The 21,389-nt window shown below is 45.6% G+C and overlaps 1 protein-coding gene across 2 annotated transcripts in view; it reads right to left on the reverse strand.

Moving 5' to 3' along the window:
* Positions 1 to 19,789, reverse strand: part of rgl1 (ral guanine nucleotide dissociation stimulator-like 1) — a 29,330-nt gene extending 9,541 nt beyond the window's left edge. Inside the window, exons 1-2 of one of the 2 annotated variants that reach the window (XM_086114941.1) lie at positions 19,492 to 19,789; positions 646 to 756 (exon numbers count right to left, since the gene is read on the reverse strand). In XM_086114941.1, the coding sequence (XP_085971067.1) occupies positions 646 to 756; positions 19,492 to 19,659 (279 nt within the window). In that variant the 5' untranslated portion in view covers positions 19,660 to 19,789. Of the gene's footprint in view, positions 1 to 645; positions 757 to 6,810; positions 7,051 to 19,491 lie in introns of those variants that run through there. The other variant, XM_086114942.1, reaches the window with a different exon arrangement.
* Between the last annotated feature and the right edge of the window lie 1,600 nt (positions 19,790 to 21,389).

Below are 21,389 nucleotides of genomic sequence, written 5' to 3' on the forward strand. Positions count from 1 at the left end.
TTTCATCAAACTGTTGCTGCAAAGGGGAGAGGGAGGGGAGGACGAATGGGGGGGGGGCAGTTTGCTTTCCAAGCTCGCAAAGTCAGGAAATCACATGCATTGGCTAAAAGAGAGAGAGAGAAACAGGCATCAGTACAAGCTGCTGCTAAAGGTGACGGCGTCCAGAGCGGGGAGATTTATAGCGCAAATGTTAAAGTAACACAATGCCGAGAGGCGCCAGCGCTTCGAAAAACAATGGAGAGCACTTCAATAAAGCGGACGTCTCCCCCCCCCCCCCCCCCCCCCCCCCCCCCCCCCCCCCCCGCGCATGAATTTTCACTTGGAATGACTTGGCAGATTGGTCACGAAGAGAGTGGAAAAAAAAAAAAAAAGCAAACGAATTTTCGCTTGCAACGCAAGAGAGCAAAAGCATTTGTGATTGCGATTTAGTCAGCCATTCCTTTTTTTCTTTTTTTTTTTTTAAATCGGTCCTCTTTGCAAAAATCCAGGCAATACATGACGGATCTAATAGGTTGGGCTAATAGGGTGAAAACTAAATATTGAACATCCCTCTTTTTTACTTTTACTTATACTTTCGCCAATCTCTTTTTTTTGTGTGTGTGTGTATGTCAATAAATCCGCGTGCAATGTGAATCACAGACTCACCCCCAGCCATCTTGCGCCTTTGTTGGCCGCCTGTTGAATCTGAACCCTCTTGAGCGTCACATTGTAGATGGCGCCTTCCTCCACTTCCTCCCCCCAGTCCTGCACGGAGCTCTGCAAGCAGGAAAAAAAAAAAAAAAGTCTGCATTAGCGGATAAGTTCTGGTCAGAGTTTCTTTGCGAGCCATCCAGGTTCAAGAAGAAGACATTTTTGGTTCTGATAAAACGATGCGAGTTCAGGATGGGGAAAGGCCTGAACGGGGAACCGCTTCACCAAAGAGGTTCTCAACATGATGTTTTGATAGCTAGCATAGAAAAAACGACACCGAGTGTCGTTCTGATGACCTCAGCATTGCTGGCATTGGCATTTTTATTTTTATTTATTTATTTCGTGGTGGGTGGGAGCGGAGGGGGGACGGTGTCATTTTTCAGAGTTTATCAGTGAATAATGCTCCAATCGGAATGACAAAAATCTGTTTGGTGCTTATCCACGGTGGACTTGTTTGGCCTGAGTCCATCATTTCGACTGACGCTGGGATGATGACCTTCGAGACTCTGGCGAAGCTCAGAAATCCTTGACATCGGCCTTTTTTTTCTATACTGCACTAAGATAGTTTGGCTTAACACTTTGAGCAAAAATTCCTCTGCGGTGATTGGGGGAGTCGGGAATGAGCACAACCTTGGTCATCAGTCATCATTTCCTGACTCGCGAATCACTCCATATGGCGTGGCAACAAACTCGGCACGTGATAAGCGCATTCGACCGCAAGCGCGAGCTGCGACGGCCTCAACTGACCCCCGGGATTTTAACGCGCAGACCCGCGAAAGGTTAGCCGGTTAACAGCCAGCCAGTCTGTTAAGCTGACAACAGACAATCCGACACTCCTCTTGCGGCTCCCACGTCACTCACCAGCCACGCGAACTGCAGGTCGCGAGGATCGTGACCCCAATTTTATTCGTATGAACACTTGATGCGCTCGAGAAAAAATTGAGGGCAGATTCTGAATCGGTGCCCAAAAAAAAATCTATAAAAGTTTCATCTCTTTTTTTTTTAAAAAGTGTAAGATAATCGACAGAACCTTGGAGGTGTGTAAATGACAAGATGAGGAGATGAACGCGAGCAAGCTACTCCCTTTCAACCTGTTCGTGTCTGGAATCCCTTCGAAACCAGAAAGATAAGATAAAATAACCTTTATTTGTCCCACACTGGGGGAATTTGCAATACGTGCTTAAAAAAAAAACTTTCCCTGATTAGTACGAGTCCCTGGGGAATGTCTCCCTCTTGTGGAGCACAAGAGAATAATTAATTCTCAAAATACAGTCATACTTGGGTTTTCGACCATAATTCGTTCCAGAAGGCTGTTCGAAAAGCGGTTTGTTCGAAATCCGAACCGATTTTATTAGCCCATGATTAGGGGCTAATACACGATGCAGAAATAACAAAAAAAATAGTCCGATTTGCGAAAATCATAATAATCACATCTGCTCAAAATAAACGTTACACAAGGAAGCGTCACTTCCTTGCGTAAGGAAGCCGAGAGGAGTTAAGCGGCGTATTCGGGTTTGCAGAGTTTTCGGTCGTAATCCGAGGCGCAAAAATCTCAAATTTTTTGGTCAAAAAAACGATTTGGTCGATAACAGTGACGTTCGAAAACCGAGGTTTGACTGTCGTCGATTTTTTTTTTTTGCATTTATTTACAGCACGACAACGTTGCAAACTCGCTATGCCGTTCGGCGGATATACAACGATTGAGAACACATAACACGTCATCGAGCTACAACTCGGACGAAGTAATAAGGGGAACTAAAACCGGAAGCAAAACGGCTCCAAGTCCTGTAGCGTACATTAAGAAGGTCGCGAGTGCTTTAAAGCATCAAGAACTTCCCAACCCCCAACACTGCAGCATGCCAGGCCTGACGCTCTCCCTCCCTCCCTCGCTCGCCTTCACTCCCTTTAATTCCCATCCATCCATCTACTTTACTGTGTCCCCGTCTCGGCGGAGGTGAAGCCGGCGCTCCGCAACCTTCGGGGAACCATGAAAAAGGTTGACGAGGACAGAACGGGAGTGTGCGCAGACTCCCAAATGAGGCCCAATGCGGCATCAGACTTAGACCGGGAGCGCTCCCGTGGAAGTTAGACACGCGGCGTGTCCACACGAGGGCAAATTGGTCACGGGTTGATTTATTAAGACGCATGTTTTGAGTCATGTTGTGCATCGTTGTTTAAATGAGAGACAAAGTCTGCCTATTCAAAGCCCCCGTCTAATCGTAAAGTTGGTGTCAAACGAAATGAAAACTGTGAATATGATATGATATGATGACGTAATAATAGATTGCACCCTGAGGGACCTTTGAGCATCGCGTCAATAGCAACGTTCACACCGACGTGTGACGAGCAGCATTTTAGGCCGTTGTTCTTTTGTGTCATCGATTGGAACAGGTCGCGTTGGTATCACAGCAAACTGTTGCCGTCGTACATTATGCATGCGTCTAGTTATGCGATTATGGAATGCCGTGTCATCGTAATATCCCGCGTCACAGGGGCCTATATAAGATTGGCATCGTTAGCTAATTTAGCATTTTTTTAAATTTATTTTTTGGGCTAGTCAGTTCACAAATTTAGCAAAGCTGTGGGCTAAAGTGTTTTGTCACTTATAAAAAAAATATATGCAAGTTGATAACGGGTAAAAAACGGTTTTGTGCATGCAAGTTTTCCTTGTGCCGAATTACAAAAATGAGAATTTATCATTTTTATATATTTTCTTTCCCAAAGTCCATTTTAGCTTTCCTCATAATTCTACTTACGGACATGTTAAAAAAAACATTCCACCTTACTGGCAGATACATTTTGGATTTACCGTTCCCGTCTGCGGTTTCTGTCGAACGAGAGCCGTCAGCACTCACCAAAGTGTCACACGGTGAGCGCACCCTCGCATAACCGTTGCGGCTTCACGCGTTCAGATAATTAGACGCCTGGCAACTTTTAACGCCAGTGTCGGAAACGGCGACGACTGCGAGCGGGAAGCGAGCCTCTGCTCCTAAAAGTTCAAATCGATCAGATCGTGGCATCCAGCTACTTGCCTCCAACGATACGTCGGAAGTGGGCCGAGACTTCCGCGTCGTCCGTTAGCCATTTCTTTTTCATCGCAATGCTGTAAGATGAGTTTGGAAAAACGTTAAAATTGTTTCGGGGTCGTGGTTTGTCTCATTCAATTTACGAAATGATATACACTTTGGAGGAAGCCAGCTCATCACTCAAACGCCGCACGGCAGAGGTCAGAAGCGATGAATAACAATACACATTAAAAAGAAAAAAAACGAGAGAGTTGAAAGCTAGCACTGAATTCTGCTGACACATCAACATGTGGAGACAAAAACAGAAGCGCCGACCCGGAGACGTGCCATAGCCAACCACCACGCATGCAGCATGCCGGCCAAGTCCTCACACACACTTGCGGCAGAGGTCCGGATCACGCGCTCGCTCGGCTGTCAAGTCAAAAAGCGAGGCGAGAAAAGGTCAAGTGGCGGCCGCGCCGCGGGTTAAAAGAACCCGCGTATCATTCCTTCCTTCCACTTGAACCCGTCCACTTGGGGGGGGGGGGGGCTGACAGCAGTACTTCGACTTATTCGATCCTATTTCTTTTTTTTTTCACGGTCATTCTGCCATTTTGGGGCGGGGGGGCGGTGTTGGGTTGCAAAAAAATATTTTCAGTGATGAATGCAAGATAACAAACTGGAAAAGAATTTCAGCAATGGGCAAACACGTACCATTCACACAGTACCTATAAACCTTTCGACTTGTATACAAACATGCATACAACACCACTCGAGAGGCATAAATTCTTTATCCTCTGCAAAAAGTACAGCTATAACGGCAGTTTCTTTTTTCGATTTCAACATTGGTTATCACGTGACCCGTAGGTTTGGTAACTAGCAAGCTAATAGATGAAAGTTAGGTCCCCAAATCTTTTGAACGCGACAGACTGGTTTCATGTAAAGCTGAATTTTGGCGCACAGGGAAAATAAATAAAGTAAAATAAAGTACTCGTCATTAGCTAGGTCTAATCCTGAATAACAGAAATCTGTTCTGGGTTTTTTTGTTTTTGTACAGAATAAAAAAGTCACTTTTTTAAAATTCTTTTTGATTGAAAATGAAACGAACAAACGATCCACGGACTGCTGTGATTTTCTTTCAAAGCAGGGCTGTTTTGGACAGACAATGCCTCAAGGTCACGGGTCAACAACACATCTCCACGTCCAGCTGCAAAGACGGATCAGCCCATGAGTCACACACACTGCATACTCCCAAAACAATAGACGGGAGGTCTGGCTCAGCCTGACTAGGCCCAGCCTGGCTGCACAAACACACTGTGTATGTGTGTGCGTGAGTATGTGTGTATACGTGTCTTTGATCCCAAAATCTCCACAAGTCGGTGAGGCTTGCACGGAAACCAAATAAATGCAAGTATTTTTAGGATCCTAATCAAAGTTAATAGTACACAGCACACATGTTTGATCAAAAGAAAGCTGTGAGGATGTAAACAGACGCCTTGTTGTTATCTGAAGCCTTACACAAAGTGAGAGGAGTACTGAAAACTGTTTTGAGTGTCCATTCCATCGCCTTGATATCCAGCTGAAGGTCTATAAGATATCCTTTATGTACTATGTACTAGTCAGTACGCTCTTTATCCTCACTTGCAAGACAATTCAGTGCACGAACAGAACGACTGTCTTACTAGCCACGTTTTCCACAACTAGTGCCATTTTTAGCTTATTAGCACAAGAAGAGCTACATTTTTATTGGTGGAATTATATGTCACTCGCAATAGTATGTAGCTGAGGTATGCATCATGTTGTCTTTTATCTGAGAAATATCTCTTTGAAGGAAATCCAAACACTTTCATGCATATGCATGACAACATCAAACTCATTGCATCATACCCTCCTGAACCCAGTCGTACCATATCGCATCGGATCCCACTGAATCGAACCGTATCGTTGCACTTTCAAAAACGTATCGCAGCCCACGGATCGACAAATGTACCGATTCGTCTTTTATCGGAAGGATGCACACACCTAAACACCCGCTCGCAGGACAACCGCAGTACCAGTAAGGTAAAACTATGACTCGGTGAGAACTAGTCATACCTGTCAACTTTTCAGAGCGCCAACCTGTATAAACTACCAAAAAAATCCTTATAAAGAGCAAAAAATCCTTATAACATACCAAAGCATTTTATATGTCAAAATAGCGGCACAGAAAAAAACCCACGAAATTTTCAATGATATTTATTGTAGATCTCCATAATACAATGTTGCGTTAATGTCTAATCATCATTCTACTTAGCGGCATTACTGTGTTCAGAGTTGTATTCCGGAAATGAAAGCATTCGAGTAGACGAGCACCATTCTGGGCAAAAGCAAACGGAACTACCTGTTAGGGGGGGGGGGCAAAAAACGGAAATTTTCAGAATCCGTATGATTTGTGCGATACGGCCATATACGTAAGATTCACCACAAAATCCGTATGAACTATGGCTAAACCGTATGAGTTGACAGGTATGACTAGTTCATATCTAGCGCATCGCTAGTAACGCGCACGTTGTCTTGCTCGTATGTCAAAGTTGTCCTGCGAGCGTGCTGAGACATTGAAAAAACCTTCACGAGTTTGCTGCATTGACCTATGGGCGAGTGCAAAGAGCGCACTCGTGCATTCTGGATAATCAATACTTTCAGGAAAATGCTCCAACTCTTTCCATAGTCGGAGCATTGTTTCTTGTTTTCATTAACAGTGAAGCCGAGATAACAAGAGGCGACGCTTTTGTGCCTTAAAGCAGCGGGCAAGGTCCAATTGTCCTCAACAACCCCAAATGGTGTCAACACAAACGTCATTTTTCACATCCCACCATCATCATCTTCACGAGAGAGGAAAAACGCCAGCGAACGTTTTGCGTTTGTAACCAACGCGAAATCAATCACATGAAAGCTCAACCGCCCCCCCCCCCGTTTTTTTCCTCCTCTTTTATCCCCCTCGACTTTCCCAAGCTTAACGATCTCCACCCCCTCCCGCTCCTCCTCATTCCCTCCCCTACGTCTTCACCCCTTCTCAAAGCAGACTCTTCTTCCAAAACCTCCTTTTGTTTAAGCTTCCCCCCCCCCTTTTTTTTACCATTTTATTTTTCCAGGCGAACTTCATGACGAGTCCTTCTCTCATGGTCCGGGGACAGCATCAGAACACGCCAATAAGTCCTGACAAAGATGGCACCTAATCGCTTCGGTTTCTTATTTGTCCTCTTTCTTCAACACGCAGCACACATGCTGGCGTGGGACCATCCGAACGGGAAAAGTCCAAATGTTCGTCTACACGCCAGTTAGACTCTTGTATTGAATGAGCCGCCTCCTTCTTCGCCCTCACAACAAGTAGCTCCCAACTCCTCCTCCAGCCGCCATTACCGTAAAACACGTAGAAAAATGACCGAGGAGATTTTTTTTCTCCTCCTCGTCATAGCTTCCCTAAAACGGCGTTTCTCAAACATAAACATACTTAAATAGTAAAATTTCACACCAAAGGGCCAAACAAAAACGTCATAAAAAAGACACTTCAGAAAGAAAACAAGGATATGACGTCACGAAACAAAATGGAACGAAATGTACATTGCATTGGACATGGAGAGTCTTCGCTTCTCAATGTTATGAGTCGTTCTTCGCAGTGGATAAAGAATGTATGCCAACAACGTATTACATGTCTGCATGAGTTACTCCAACAGTTTGTGTTCCATTAGCTGTTGCTTAAAAGGTGTATAACGCCAACAACACTGATGCTATTTGTTAGCCTATGATAAATCTGCAATATTGTTAATAGATTCGATGTGTAATTTTTGAGTGTATGTGTTATGTTTAGAACTGTTATTAACTGCATTTTTTTTCACTTTTCAGAGTTTCCTTTTACTTTTCATTCAGTATAGGTGTGGAATCAGCGCAACTGCTTCAACCAGACCATAGCATCTGTGGTGTCCTTTAGCTTAAGCACAGACCTCTTTGGCAACAATGTGTTTTTAATCAATTTATCTACTCGAAAATACAACATTAAGAAGTGAAACAAGATAAATGTTTTGTCCCAGATGTATGCAAATCTGACGTTGTCTTGCGAGTGAGGCAGCTGCAGCCTCGGGGCCTCCCGACGTGGGACAATACAAGGAAGGGGGTGCATGGCGTCATTGGTGCTGTGTATTGTCAACGCGTGAAGAGGAGAATGGCCCGAGTGTGTGTGAAGGGTCCACACTGCTTCCACTGTCAATGTCCGAAAACACAAAGTCAAACAGGACCCAATGATGAATAAACGGGGAAGATATGAATCAAGCCTCAGTCTTGTGCGGGGGGGGGGGACTCATTATGGACAAAAGTTGTATTGTAGAGCTTTGTGAGAAATCACTCAAGTGGTTTCCCAGTCAAGTGATATCATGAAGAAAAAAAATTACGTAGAGTGACACTCAGCAGAGGAAGAAATTCCACCGAGGCTGATTAACCCTAAAATATTTTTTTATGAAATGGAAAAACTAACAAACACCACTGGAACATGAAAAAGAAGAACAATGGAGATCATAACACAAAAAAACACAACTTCCTCGGAGATGACGGACGGACAAGCCAAGAGCGATGTGACCAAAATTTCCTTGGAAGAGGTAACTCATAACATCAATCTCAATAAAAATATCTTTTGCTGGCTGACGTAATGATCTTACATGCGATGAAAACTTCCCAAGTGAAGGTTGCTATCAAACAAACCAACAAATGTCAATGAAAATTTTACTTCCTGGGTAGAGATGCTAATAAAGGACGGTTAAAAAATGTTTTTAAAAAACACCCGTTAGAGGTAACACCTCCACAGAAGCGCTTTATGAAATCATCACTGCATTGATGGAGATAAGCAAACATAATTCCCCCGACGTCATCGCAGGCGTCACTGAGCCCGTATCCACAAAAAACTCACGGGGTCCTCACGTAAGAAGGTGAGGGCAAGGGTGTATCTGCACGTCTCCCGTTTTCCCAGGCCGAGCTAACCAATCGGGTCTACGGAGTCCTGGGAAGCCCGCGGGGGGGTCAGTGGGAAGGTTACGACCTCAAAGGACCTCCATGGGGGAGTGATGTCATCGCGGGGAGAAAACCTAATGTGACAGCCTGTGCCGGACGAGCAGGCTGGCACCGAGTGGTTTTTTTTTTTTGTTTTTTTTTCCCACGAAAGCTTGCTTGTGCGGTGTTCGGACACCGACAAGTAACGACATTTATTTCCAGGGGCTAATTTGAACCCCCCAAACGATTTAGTGTTCCGAATGACTTAAAAAAAAATGGGTCCAAGGGTGACAAAAGTTGAGATCTGGCGGCATGATTAAGCAGTTCCAAAACTTGTTGCGGGCGAGTCGATTACTTTTTCGCGGCAGGACTCGGCCCCTCGAGTTTGACGAGCGTCCCAGCCACAACTTCCTTGGTAACAGTACCCAATAAAGAGATATTGATGATCTTGGCAGAGGTCAAAGGGCAATTTGCAATTTAATTCCAACCCCCCGCCCAAAAAAAAAAAAAAAAAAACTGAAAAAAAAGGGCTGTTTTTCGAGCCTAATTATATTTTCATATTTTGTGTCCTTCTTCTGTTACTGTGGCGTTGAATGGAAACTTGCACTTGACTTTCAAAGTTGCATAACGCCTTAGCATGAAACTTTTTAGCAGGACACTAACGATGCAGCAAACAACCCCGAAATGGACGACGTTGTGTTTTTTTTTTTTAAATAGCGTCGGTTCGTGCCATTATTCCACTGCCTAAGAGCGCTCATCTCTGTCTTAACGTGGTGCTACAGTGCAGACGCAAGCCACAAGTGGGACCAAAAAAAAAACCAGTCAGAGCGTCGCTGCTACAGTTATTGCACCACATGTTGGGGGGCGGGGGGAAATCTACATTCCAGGAAATCTCCCACTTCCTGCCTCCAGCCTCCTGACTCGACTGTCCTCATACCAGTGGTGGGAATTAACCAGGTACAAATACTTTTGTTTGTGTACTTAAGTCGATTTTTCAAGCATCAGGTATTTGAGTATTTATTTTTCTGACCACGTTGTACTTTTCGCGACCAATGTTTGGAGAAGAAAAAAAAAAGTGATCTGAAACACTTTTTGTTTTGAAATGGAAAAAAAGGAGCAATTAAAGTCAGGTAATGCCCTCGTATGTGGGCAAGGAGAGCCTGCGTATGACAAATTAAAATGTTTATTTTTATGCATGAATGTGAGCCCTTTCCATGAAACGACCTTTCCTCATTCCCATGAAAATGTTCCTGAAATTTGTCAGCTTCTTTTAACTCAGGGAAATTCACATTCAGAAATGAATGGAAATGCCTTTAATCCGTTCCAGACTACCATTAGAAAAAAAAAAACCCTCACCTCCAAACCCTTTTTGTCACTTCATTGAAATGGACATTGCGCTGCTCCTTGTGGTCGCAGGCACTTTGGCCAACTGGAGAGAGTCTCAGCTCCTCGGTGCGTCTCTAATAAAAAAGATTCTTGGCACAGGGTCAACAAAAAATATGCCCGTGATTCTTTTTCTATGACCCTTCTACGTGTGTTGCTCATCAGTTCAAATATCTGTTGCACAGATGCTATTGCTGAGCCCATCTATGGTGTTTTACATTGTATGTTAGCATCAAGCTAATAGTTACACGTAAAGTATCTGTACTTCTACCGAGAGGACAAAGTTGAACACTTATGCCACTTGTGTCTCGTACCTGAGTGACTGGTCCAGACCCTCTCCCAACAACGTCATAAAAGCTGAAGGGGGGAGGGGGGCTGATAAAATGGTGGGGTACAAAGGGGTTGAGAGTTGATGTTTGGGCAGCCCGTGTCGTTTACGTGTCCGATAAGACGGTTGTGGCATATCTTGAAAATGTAGGAGATTAACTTGAAAGCGGACATTATCTCCACTTGGGGTCGAGTTCACGGTACAGTCAGAACCTGAGAAGATCCACACGAGCTCTTCTCACTGGGCGTGATGTAATCTCGCGTCGGGCTTCCAGAGAAAAATGACTGCATAAAACCGCCCACACACAAACGAACGAGTCCGAGTCTGCCTTGAAGCGGGAAACAAGATCGCGGCATCACTGTGTTGTTGTGTCATGTTGGGAAGAGGGGGTTGGGGGGGCGACAAAACAAAACCATCTTGCCGCTGCCAAAGTGTCTGTTCTTGTTTTTGCTTCCCTCAGTTTACGAGCAGAGGGTTTGTGTCAAAGCATGTGGGTGCCAGTGAAGGGCAGAGTTCAGAGCCACAAATCACAAGTTGAGTTAAGATGGGTTACGAATCAATCATTTATTGATTCTTCTCAGTCATTCTATCGGGATTTGTATGAAGTGTAGTGAACGGCACACTTCACGAAAGAAAATCCACGAAAAATCCTTGTACAGCGGTACATTGAGTCCAGAGTGCCGCCACTTGTGACTTTTTGGAGTTTCAAAATGTCAGCCGGGCAATTTTATTTGTGTTGCGTAAACCCCCCAAAAAACACACACTGTATTCAAGCAAAAGCCCCAAGTCACAACATAACTTTGTTTCACGAAATTGCGCTAGCTTCTTGCTAGCACAGAATGTGAAACGCTATCGACGGGCTAGCCAAAGTAGCGACGTCGCGGTCGTCGTAACGGTTTAGCAATGGACATTTGAACACAACCAATACATCAATACTCCCGATTAAGTCCATGACTAACGAGATTATCTCTTTCGTGTATTTATGTGAGTATTATTCTGCCCCCCTGTGGCCACAAAATGCGCACCAGAAGTTGCCGCGCTATGTAAACGGGTATTAAAGCATGAAATGATAGTGCGCAAAGTGTTTAGCACACCCCATCGATCTGTTACGACCGTGGCACCGAAGCGAAGGCACCACCGTCCCTATCGTATAAAAGTAAACCCGAACAACGAAAAACGAGCCCGCTCGAAAGCGTGAGGATTCCTAACTGGTTCCATATGAGCGGCGCTAAGATGACTTAAGTTGTGATTTGTAAGGCTGCGGTTCACTGCGTCGACGTGCGGCGGATCCGGCGGTGACAACCATCCAAACACTTGCACAGCTGCGTTTGCCTTCTCTCGCCGCTCAAGCGGAACCTTTGTTCAGACCACATTAAAGACCCACTCGCCGGGCCTCTCCTCCTCCTCCCCTCGCCATCGCTCATCTCTTATGTCACTCACAACTATTGTCCTCCATCTCGCGTTCTTTTTTTTTTTCTTTCTTTCTTTCTTACTCCAGAGAGCTGACATCACTTCCAGTAAAGGCCAGCGCTTGGAGGTTTCAACCCCGCCCCCTTTGAATCCCACACTAGAATCACAGCTGACACAGCTGGGAGGAAAGTTTTTTGGTGGGTTTCAAAACCACTTAAATTATGATAAATCACTTTTTCTTCTTATTTTTTTTTTTAAACATGGGGAGATCTTCATAACAGACCCCCCCCCCCCCCTCCAGCTTCCTTTTTGAGGTCAGAGCGCAAAAACTGGGATAATCCTCCTGACTTGGATCATGTGCTGCTTCTACTTTCAGGTGTTGGTCCTCTATATTAGACACACAAACATACACACAAATATATATCCCACCCCCTCATCATGACACCCCCGCAGCCGCTTCCCAAACTAAGCCAAGCTAAGCTTTGAATGAGTCCGTCTGGACCGAGTTGCTTGTCTGTCTGACCTGCCGCTAATGAGAGAAGGCCCATCTGTTCCGCGACACACCAACGCAATCCCCGTTTTGTCACATATGCAACAAAAACAACACACACCCTCCGCGCACAATCTGCGTGTCCTTCATTCTGTCCGTTTTCAATTGGCAATCAAATTTGTTTCTTTGTTTTGCGTGGTCTTCTGTACTTTATTTGTTTCTTTGAATGGGTTTTGACAGTATACCTGCTGCAATGCCCTCGCATGTGAGAAAGGGGAGCCAAGGTCACCGATGCACTTTTCAGGCGATTTAATCAACGCTGGGAGAACAGCAAATCGTAATGATAGCGCTCACGTAGATGCTGCTGTCAGCCACAGCTCATGCCCAGACACTCACGTGCACTTTGATGTCACATGCCACCTCACCAGGCCCCGCCTCTTAAAGGCATATATATCTAAACAGACAACATGTATGTCGGAAATATCAAAATGATTCAACACTATTTCTCGAAATCTCTGCCAGTGTTTACATTCGCAAATGATCACTTCTACACCACTCCTAGAAAATCACAATGTCTCATCACTGCAAGATTAATTTAGAACAGGCCCGTGGGCTGCTCATGGGCCGTTATCTGGACGTTACCCTTGGGGGGGGGTAACGTGAAAAAAAAATGCTACGTGGTTAAATAGTTTTCTCTTGGCAACATGACATGTAAACCATTGGCAATTGTTTGGGAAATTAGCGCCCCCTTGTGGAGTCGCCCTCTCTAGAGGAGCTCTTCAAAGCTCTAAGTTCATAACAGTCCACTTGAGGTCCACCGTGTCTCAGGCAGAGGGTGTCTCAGGTTCGAGCGAGGTATGAAACACACACACACACACACACACACACACACACGCACACACACACACTCCAGTTACTACCAGGTGGGACAAATTGGTGGGGACCCCAGCAAAGTCACACCAAAATTGTGCATTTGAACGATGACACCAAGAGGAGAGCGCGCCAGAAAAAAAAATTGCAGTCTGTGCGGCTTGCGTGAGGAAATGGAAACTTTGCGAGTGACGCATATAACAACACGCGCAACAAAGGTTGAATAACGCGAGCAGGAATACGCCAAAAAAAAAGAAATAAATGACACGTTCGAATCGGCAGTGTTGTCGTGACTGCCCGGAGAGCTGCTTACTCACATTATGAACTGGCCAACCAACGGCAATACACACACGCGCGCACGCACGCACGCGCACACGCACACACACACACACACACACACGCACACACACACACACACACACACACGCAAGATCAGGCCTGTTGGTATTAGCCAAGACGCATGACAAGGATCAAGCTTGTATTGTGGTGTGTGTAATTGTGTGTGTGTGTGTGTGTAGGTGTGGGTGTTGTGTAATGTGGCCACCTGAGAGCGTTCACAGTCAAAACAAAACCAAAAACTTGCTGCTAATATTGCGAGGGGGGGGGGGGTTAACAGTAAAAATAACATTCAGTTAATCAGAAATGCATTCAAGAGCAGACGTTTTCAAACTAGGGTCCCTGGACACATGACGGTCCACAAGTGGTAAATTGGAGGTCCGGAAAAACAAAAAAAAAAAATTTGAAATTAAGCACAGTGGTGCCTATAGATAAGAGTTTGTTTCGTGACAATGCCTGTAACCCAAATCACTTTTATCTCAAATCATTTTCCCCCCCATTGAAATGAATGCAATTGCCATTAATCCGTTCCAGCCCTCGCACCATAAGAAAAATAGCACTCTACAATATTGAACTTCACAAAAAAAAAAAAACGGTCAAAATGACATGACTTAATCAACTGTGAAGAAAGAATTTTTGCCACATTTGTTTTTGTTGCAATTCATCAAACATTCTGGAGCCGTCTAACTCATGCGTGGTGGAAGTGTAATACAGACACAGAGACACACGCATACAAAGAAAGGTTTTACGGCGAGCTTAGTCAAATGTAGTCACATTTTCTCTACACGTGTTGCAACGCTGTATGCGTTTAAATAGCCGTTGGTTCGAGTGCGATAACATCGCAAAAAACGATGCTAATTGTTAGCCGGTCAATGGCGTTTTGCGTTGTTTGTTAGCAATAAGCTAAATGGACATTATTGAAACAAAACTCATGCATGTACTCGCGCATACACATGGACCACATTATGGAGAGTGCGCGCGCACACACACACACACACACACACATCACCATATGTGGGCACTATGAGTTCCTGCCCCAGTTAAGGGAGCCGAGCGGCTGGGACGGATGCTCGGGTTACAATAGCCGCACTTATTGACTTTTCACACCAGTCCCATTAGTGACCTAATTAGGCCGACAGCCACAACAAGAGGGAGCTGTGCGGCGCCCCAGGCGGCCAGACAATCTGACACATGCCTCGGGGGGGGGGGGGGGGGGGTGCGTCCCTTGAGTGCGTAAACAGCATCTCGTGGGGCTGATTGAATAAAAGGGGTGGCGGGGACCCATTTTCTGGAGGTAAATAGAAGCTCTGATAAAGTTAAAGTGCATCCCATCTCCTTCAGTTCAGATTCCAAACGACAACAGTCACTCTTTTAACCCCTTCAGGTGACAGCGGTCACTACGGTGGACAGCTTATCATCTTATCAGGTGACGGGGTGCATGAGAGGGTGAATTGAGAAGAACTCTCCTTTCTCAAGAGCCCTTTGAAACTGTGATTCACGCCTTGGTCACATCTCGAGTCAGCCAATCCTCCATGAAGCGTCTCCAGGTGCTCCAAAATGCCGCTGCTGGCCTCTTGACTGGTACTCAAAAGAGGGAGCACGTCACGCCTACTCTGACATCGCTAAACTGGCTCCCGGAACACTTGAGAGTTCTTGGACACTATTAGAGGTACCGAGAACTAAGCGGAGGCTCAGAGGGGATCGAGCGTTTTCCGTTGCCGGTCCCTCTTTTTGGAATGACCTTCCGATAAACGTTCGGCAAGTCTCCTTTGCTGTCCAGCTTTAAAAACTCATCTTAAACCTCATTTTCATTCTTTGGCTTTTAACTCAGCATGAGACTTTTTTGAGATTTTTTTTTTTGTTTGTTTGACTGGTTTTGCTTTCTACTGTCTTTGTTATTAATTTACTGTGTTATTGTTTGTCGTTGTCCGAATTATTTTTGCTCCATGTGCAGCGCTTTGGTTACAGCGGTGGTTGTTTTAAAATGCTCGAGAAATACACTTGAGTTGAGCTGAAGAACTCCGATTGAGGGTCTCAGCTGTCCCAATTTGTAAGCACAGAAGAAAAAAAAACAAAAAAAAACGAGCGCACACCAAGGAAAAAAAACCTCATCATCCCCTTTCAGCGCAACGGTGGCACGTGATGGACAAATATGAAACAGGATGTCAAGAAAGGAGAAGTCGTCTTGCAGTCCGTCACAGTTCAAAGCGCGATGTCAAGTCATCAAAACGCACCGCGGGCAAAGTTTGGGAAGGGAAACACTCAGACGTCACCGAGCGGCACTTCTCTCTTCATGAAACGAGAAAGAGGAAGGAAGAGTGCTCAATCAGCTTTCTTATTTGCTTTTGTTTTGTTTTTGTTGGGTTTTTTTTTTTTCTCTCAATGGCCATAGCACCATTGGGGAAATTCTTCGTCCTTTTCCGCCTACTTTCCACTGTCGACTGTCACTTCTGCATTTCTGGCGCGTGACCTTTTGAAGTGAGTGAACCATCCGCCCGCCGGTGCTCCTGTTATAATTACCCCTTAATTATCCGCGGCTTAATTGGATCGCTGCCTTGGTAAGTGAGCGCGTGTGAGAGGGAGAGAGAGCGGGAGAGAGGAGGATAAAAGCTCCATTGTCCGCTCCAAGGCGTAAAACGGAGCGCGGTGAACCGCCGGGGATGTTTGCGCTTGTGTCACAAGGAGGGTTTAAACTCGGTCGTGTTCTTTGTCGGCGCGTGAAACTTGGAAAGAGTGATCAAGCGTTTCGGCACCTGGGCCTTGCAATCAAAATCACGTTTGCAAATGTTCACAGGGTCAAAATAAAGCACAAAGTGCTTGACGGCGCGAAAAAACAAGCCGATTAAAATAGCAAGAAAAAGTAATGCAAAAAACTGAGGAGTGAAGGCCCTTGGGCAGATTAGCTTGACGTGGCAACACGGATGCTGAATTCTGATTGGACCAAAAATGAAAAAAATCTTACATCCATAAGTACTGGCAGTGCAGAAGCAAGAGAACCACAAGACTACTTCTACTTAAGTACAGTCTGTGAGTACTTCTCCGCATTTCGACCTGTTTTTCAGAAAACAGCATGCGAGCTCCTGCGGGAGTCTCATTACAATCAGCTGACTCTATTATTACAACAAGGGGTGGGGACACCTCAGCGCTCCCATTATCATCTATGACCTGAACTTCTGGGACAGTTAGATTACGGTAATCAGGTCCGCAGGCTGTCTTTTTGTTTTTTTTTTGATTTTTTACAACCGACATGCTTTCATAACATCATCCTGCGCCTCAAGTGGGGGAAATGTCAAAGTGACATGACCGGGAGAAACACTCAGGGCTCGTCACAGGTCACGCAAGGGCTGCCAATTATTTATTAGGGCTGCCATTAAAAGTTGCAACATCAACATCTTTAAAAAATGTAAAATATTGCAGCGTGTACATGCCCACTATTGACACACTTAAGGGGTTTATTGTTACATAATTTTACTGGAGTCATCCAGCTCAGCTGTTTGAACACTGTAAAAGTCACAAGGCGATGATGGATGCAGTGAGCGAGCGAGCGAGCGAGCGAATGAGTGCTCCTTCAACCCCCCCCCCCCCCCCCCCCCCCAAGGGCGACTAACAATGGCCGGAAAGAGCGGAGACGGCGGCGGGTGAGGATTCAAGAGACAGGATGTCAGGACAAGCGACGTGGCCAAACTCTCGGCAGAAACAGCCGTGACAACCGCACATGCGCCGACTTGCGCTTGACACTTGAGTGTCCCAAAAAAAAAAAAAAAAAAAAAAAAGTGTGATGATAACCGTAGTGCAAGTTTTTTTTTTAAATTAAAATTTTATTTCTCATCAAGAAAAATGTCATCATATTAAGCAGAATTTTTCTTTTGTAATTTTACAACATAAAGCACATCTTTAATGAAAAAAAAAATAAGAGAAAAAAGTGTTATTATGCGTAGAATATTCGAAGAATGGTTGTCACAATATTACAGTTTTTCATGACAAAATCCAAAATATTACAAATATTACATATTTTTGAAGAAAAAGCTGCTTTTGCTCTCCCCCGCCTACTGCCCGAAGACTGCTGGGATAGGCTACAGCACCCCCCGCCACCCTAGTGAGGATTTAGCGGTTCGAAAGTTGAATGAATGAATGAAGTATAAATAAAAACATTATTAAGAAAAATGTATTATGAGAATGAATTCGATTTTTTCCCCCAGATAAATGGTATATGATTGCAACTAAAGACTGAGACTGTTCCAATATGGGCAGGAACTGATGAATTCACTTGACATTTATTTTTCGCCGGGGGGGGGGGATCGTTTTTGCATCTCGAAGCACTTGGAATTCAAGCGAGAGATTCGGAGCTTGCGCTGTTCTTTCCTGTCACCGAAAGCACTCGAGGCAGCCTTGCACGTGCGCGTCAGACCGCGGCGTGACAAAACGCAGACGCCGACGTGCTGCGACAATCGAGTCCAGCTCAGATTTAGCCCGTGACACACGTCGGCAGTCATTTCTGGGATTCTGCGGCCTTCGCGCTGTACAGTGGGAGGTCAGCGCTCCTCCGGTTTGAGTTACTCCAGGTCACCGTCCGGTTGGCGCTTTTTGGGATGCAAAGAGAGGAAGGAAACGAAGGGTGGTGGTGGGTGGGTGGGGGGGGGGGGGGGTCATGTGACCCGCCTGCTCTTGTTTTGTAAAAAGATTTCTATTCTCGAACGTTGTCTCGTTCGGCTCCCACCACCCCCCCCCCCCCCCCCCCCCCCGTTGCCGACGCGACTGCGGAGAAGCACGCGAGCCGAGGCCGACATCTGCCAGCTTGTTTGACAAGATTGCAAGGCCCTGCGATTCCTTCAGATGAAAACACACCAGAACGTAGCAGACGAAACAATTGTGTGTACAGCAAAAAAAAAAAGGCCTCCAGTTTATCGCGAAGGGATACGTTCCGGCGGACAAATTGAAACGAGCGAGGAAGCACACAGTGTGTCCCAAAAGTCACGATGTACTTTACTTGCTTTGTTTTTGTTTTTTTTGGGGTTTTGTTTTCGGTAACCTTCGGACAGGCGTGCGGGCGCTGAACACTATGCGAGCATATCGTTCCCGTGCCCAAGGCCCCTGAAAAGTTGTTTTTCCGTCGCCGTCTTCATTCCCGAACCCGTTTGAGAAGCTTCATGGCCGTCGTGTTGCTCCAAACCGTCGAGCAAATGAGGCTCTCCATGGCAAGTTTTTTTTTTCTCGAAACAGGACCTGCTCTTGACAAACCAGGCAGCAGATGGCCTGCTGCTGTACTACTGCTGCTGATGAAAACACGCGACTCCTCGAGCAGGCGTTCGCGGCAAAGCAAGATGGACGTTTCCCGGCTTTGAGTGAACGCCTACGTTCACTACCAGTTGTCAAAAAAAAAAGAAACTTGCCACGGACACCGTAAATTGTGCTTCGGAAGGCTTCTCAAACTGCATTCGGGCACAGGAAAACTTCTTCCCGGCGGCAGTTTTGGAATGTAAAGTCATTCGGCGAGGGGGGGGGGGGGGTGATATACTTGGCAAAAACTGCCAAGGTGTCAAGTGCTGATGGCCTCCCCATCCGACCGAAGGAGGTTGAGAGCGACTTTGGAGACGCCGTGTCCCGTTAAAGTCACCAAACGGTAATCGCGAAAGAGAGGACGAGGTCTTGCACCATTCACCTTTGCTTTGCCTGAAACAATATCCTGGCATGTCTCTCTCTTTCCACGGAAGAATGAATGCAGGACGGTCATTCATCCGCCAACAACAACAACAACATTTTCGTAAGCACCCAAGGAGCCACAAATTGAGAGAATAAACATTTAAAGCAACCGAGAAAGCCCGTCGGAGTCAAGGTCAAACACCTTGAACAAAGATGAGTCCAGTTGCCCAGTTTGACTAGGATGAATCTCGACCCAGTAGTCGGGCCATAGCCTCGTCTAAAGGCAAAAAGTGCTCGGGCTGGGTCCCGATCGGTACACTCACCCAGTGTCGCGGACTTCCTTCCGGAGAGCGAGCCTGGTACCTTTGCAGGGCCACCCCTCCGTCGCCCTCTAGAAGCAAGGTGCAGTCCAGGTCGGGGCAGTGGTGGCCGCTTATTGGCGGCCAGGCTAAGATGGTGGCCAGCGGGTAGTGGGAGATCATGCTGACCATTTGCCTCAGCCCTCCGGACGCCAGCGCATGCTCCAGCCTGGATGGAGTCCACGATAACAAATCAAATTTTTGTTCTTTTTTTTTTTTTCCTCCCGTCTCCTGCTGCGCGTGGAAATGGGCTTTTGCCAAGTCCGCTCGAGCGCGTGAGTGATTAGAAAACTCTTGTTGTCACTCCTTTTTTTTCCTCCCCCCCCCCCACCATTCATTACAGTCAGAGGGGAGGGGAGGAAAGAGGAGGAGGAGGAGCCTTCACAAAACACTGGCGTGAACTTCTAGACAGGAAAGCTGAGATAGACAGCAGGATGTTGTGCTCGAGCTTCTACGAATCCAAAACAATTGAGGCACATTTTCCTTTTTTCCACTCACAAGAGGGAAACTTCATTAGCTACACTTTGACAATCGAATGAGAAATATTCAACATTTCCCAAGTCTGGGTCAACTCAAGTGAGATAGAAATGTTTCTAAAATCTTTAGAATGTGGAGAGAATCATCATTTTATTGAAAAGAACCAATTTGGGCCGCATAATTGTGTTTGTCAGCATTCACACAACAAACACAACCCAAAGGATCGTGATTATCTTTGTAGAGGCACTTTATTGATATTTTTTTTTAATATCGTTCTGCTGCTTGCTTGCAAAACCGTTCATTTCGCAGGTGTACGTAATAAAGTGACCCATGGCTGTCTTAGAAGCACACAATGAAGTGACATTTAGTGTGCAAAGGCCAAACCATTATCAACCCGATCAATGTGTAACATTTTCTACCGCGTTTGTGTGCGTGTGCGTGTGCGTGTGTGTGAGATCAAGACTCGCACAGGTCATGTGTAAAACACGGCCCGTCGAGAGGATTACGGCGGAGCTGGTGCACACAACGCTGGTGGAATCAGCAGTTAATGTTGTACGGCGCGCTTGTCACACTTTGAAAGCTGCTTCCGATTGTCAGATTTTGCATCCTGTTGTTTTTAGAGTAAATAAACAACCCATGACGTGAACACACACACACACACACACACACACATAACAGACACACAGTGCTGCGGCATCAACTTGTGTCCGTGACTCATGACTGACTCAGTCGGACAAAATTCCTCTGGAAGCCTAATGCAATGCAACTCTTCCTAAAATACGCTCGTGTACATATAAAAGGAGTGAGTCACGAGCACTTAGGAAACATATCAATCATTAAAATGCCTCTGTAACGGGACGTGATAGCCCGAGTGTGTGTGTGTGTGTGTGTGTGTGTGTGTGTGTGTGTGTGTGTGTGTGTGTGTGTGTGTGTGTGTGAGGAGAAAAAGCATCACCCAGTAATGCCCAGGATGAAGTGTTCTCCTTCCTCCGCTTCCTGTGCCACTTGGAAAACATCACTGGATGGAAATTCGACTCCCTGACATCCAACAAGTCCTGCTGGAACATGGAAACTTTTGTTTTACCTGCAAATATGTGGAAGATGTGGCATTGGAAACATGACACCAAGAGTAAAGGACATAATTGTGATACAGTTCACCCATGACCTGGTCTACGGTTGTGGAATGGTTCATTATTCGAGCTTGGATGATATCGAACGCAAAAAAATAACAATATCCACAAGAGGGACGTACCTCTAATTGGAACTTAGCACTTTCATCAATATTATTGTTGCTTCTGCTTCTTCTGAGTATTTTGCGGCTGAATCAAAAGTGTGATTCACTTCCGCATGTGTGACGCAAGTGGCGGTCTTGGTTGACTTAAAGG

This window comes from Hippocampus guttulatus, chromosome 7 (genome assembly GCF_054856545.1).
Source record: "Hippocampus guttulatus isolate MCC_2025c chromosome 7, RoL_Hgut_1.0, whole genome shotgun sequence".
NCBI lineage: Eukaryota > Metazoa > Chordata > Actinopteri > Syngnathiformes > Syngnathidae > Hippocampus > Hippocampus guttulatus.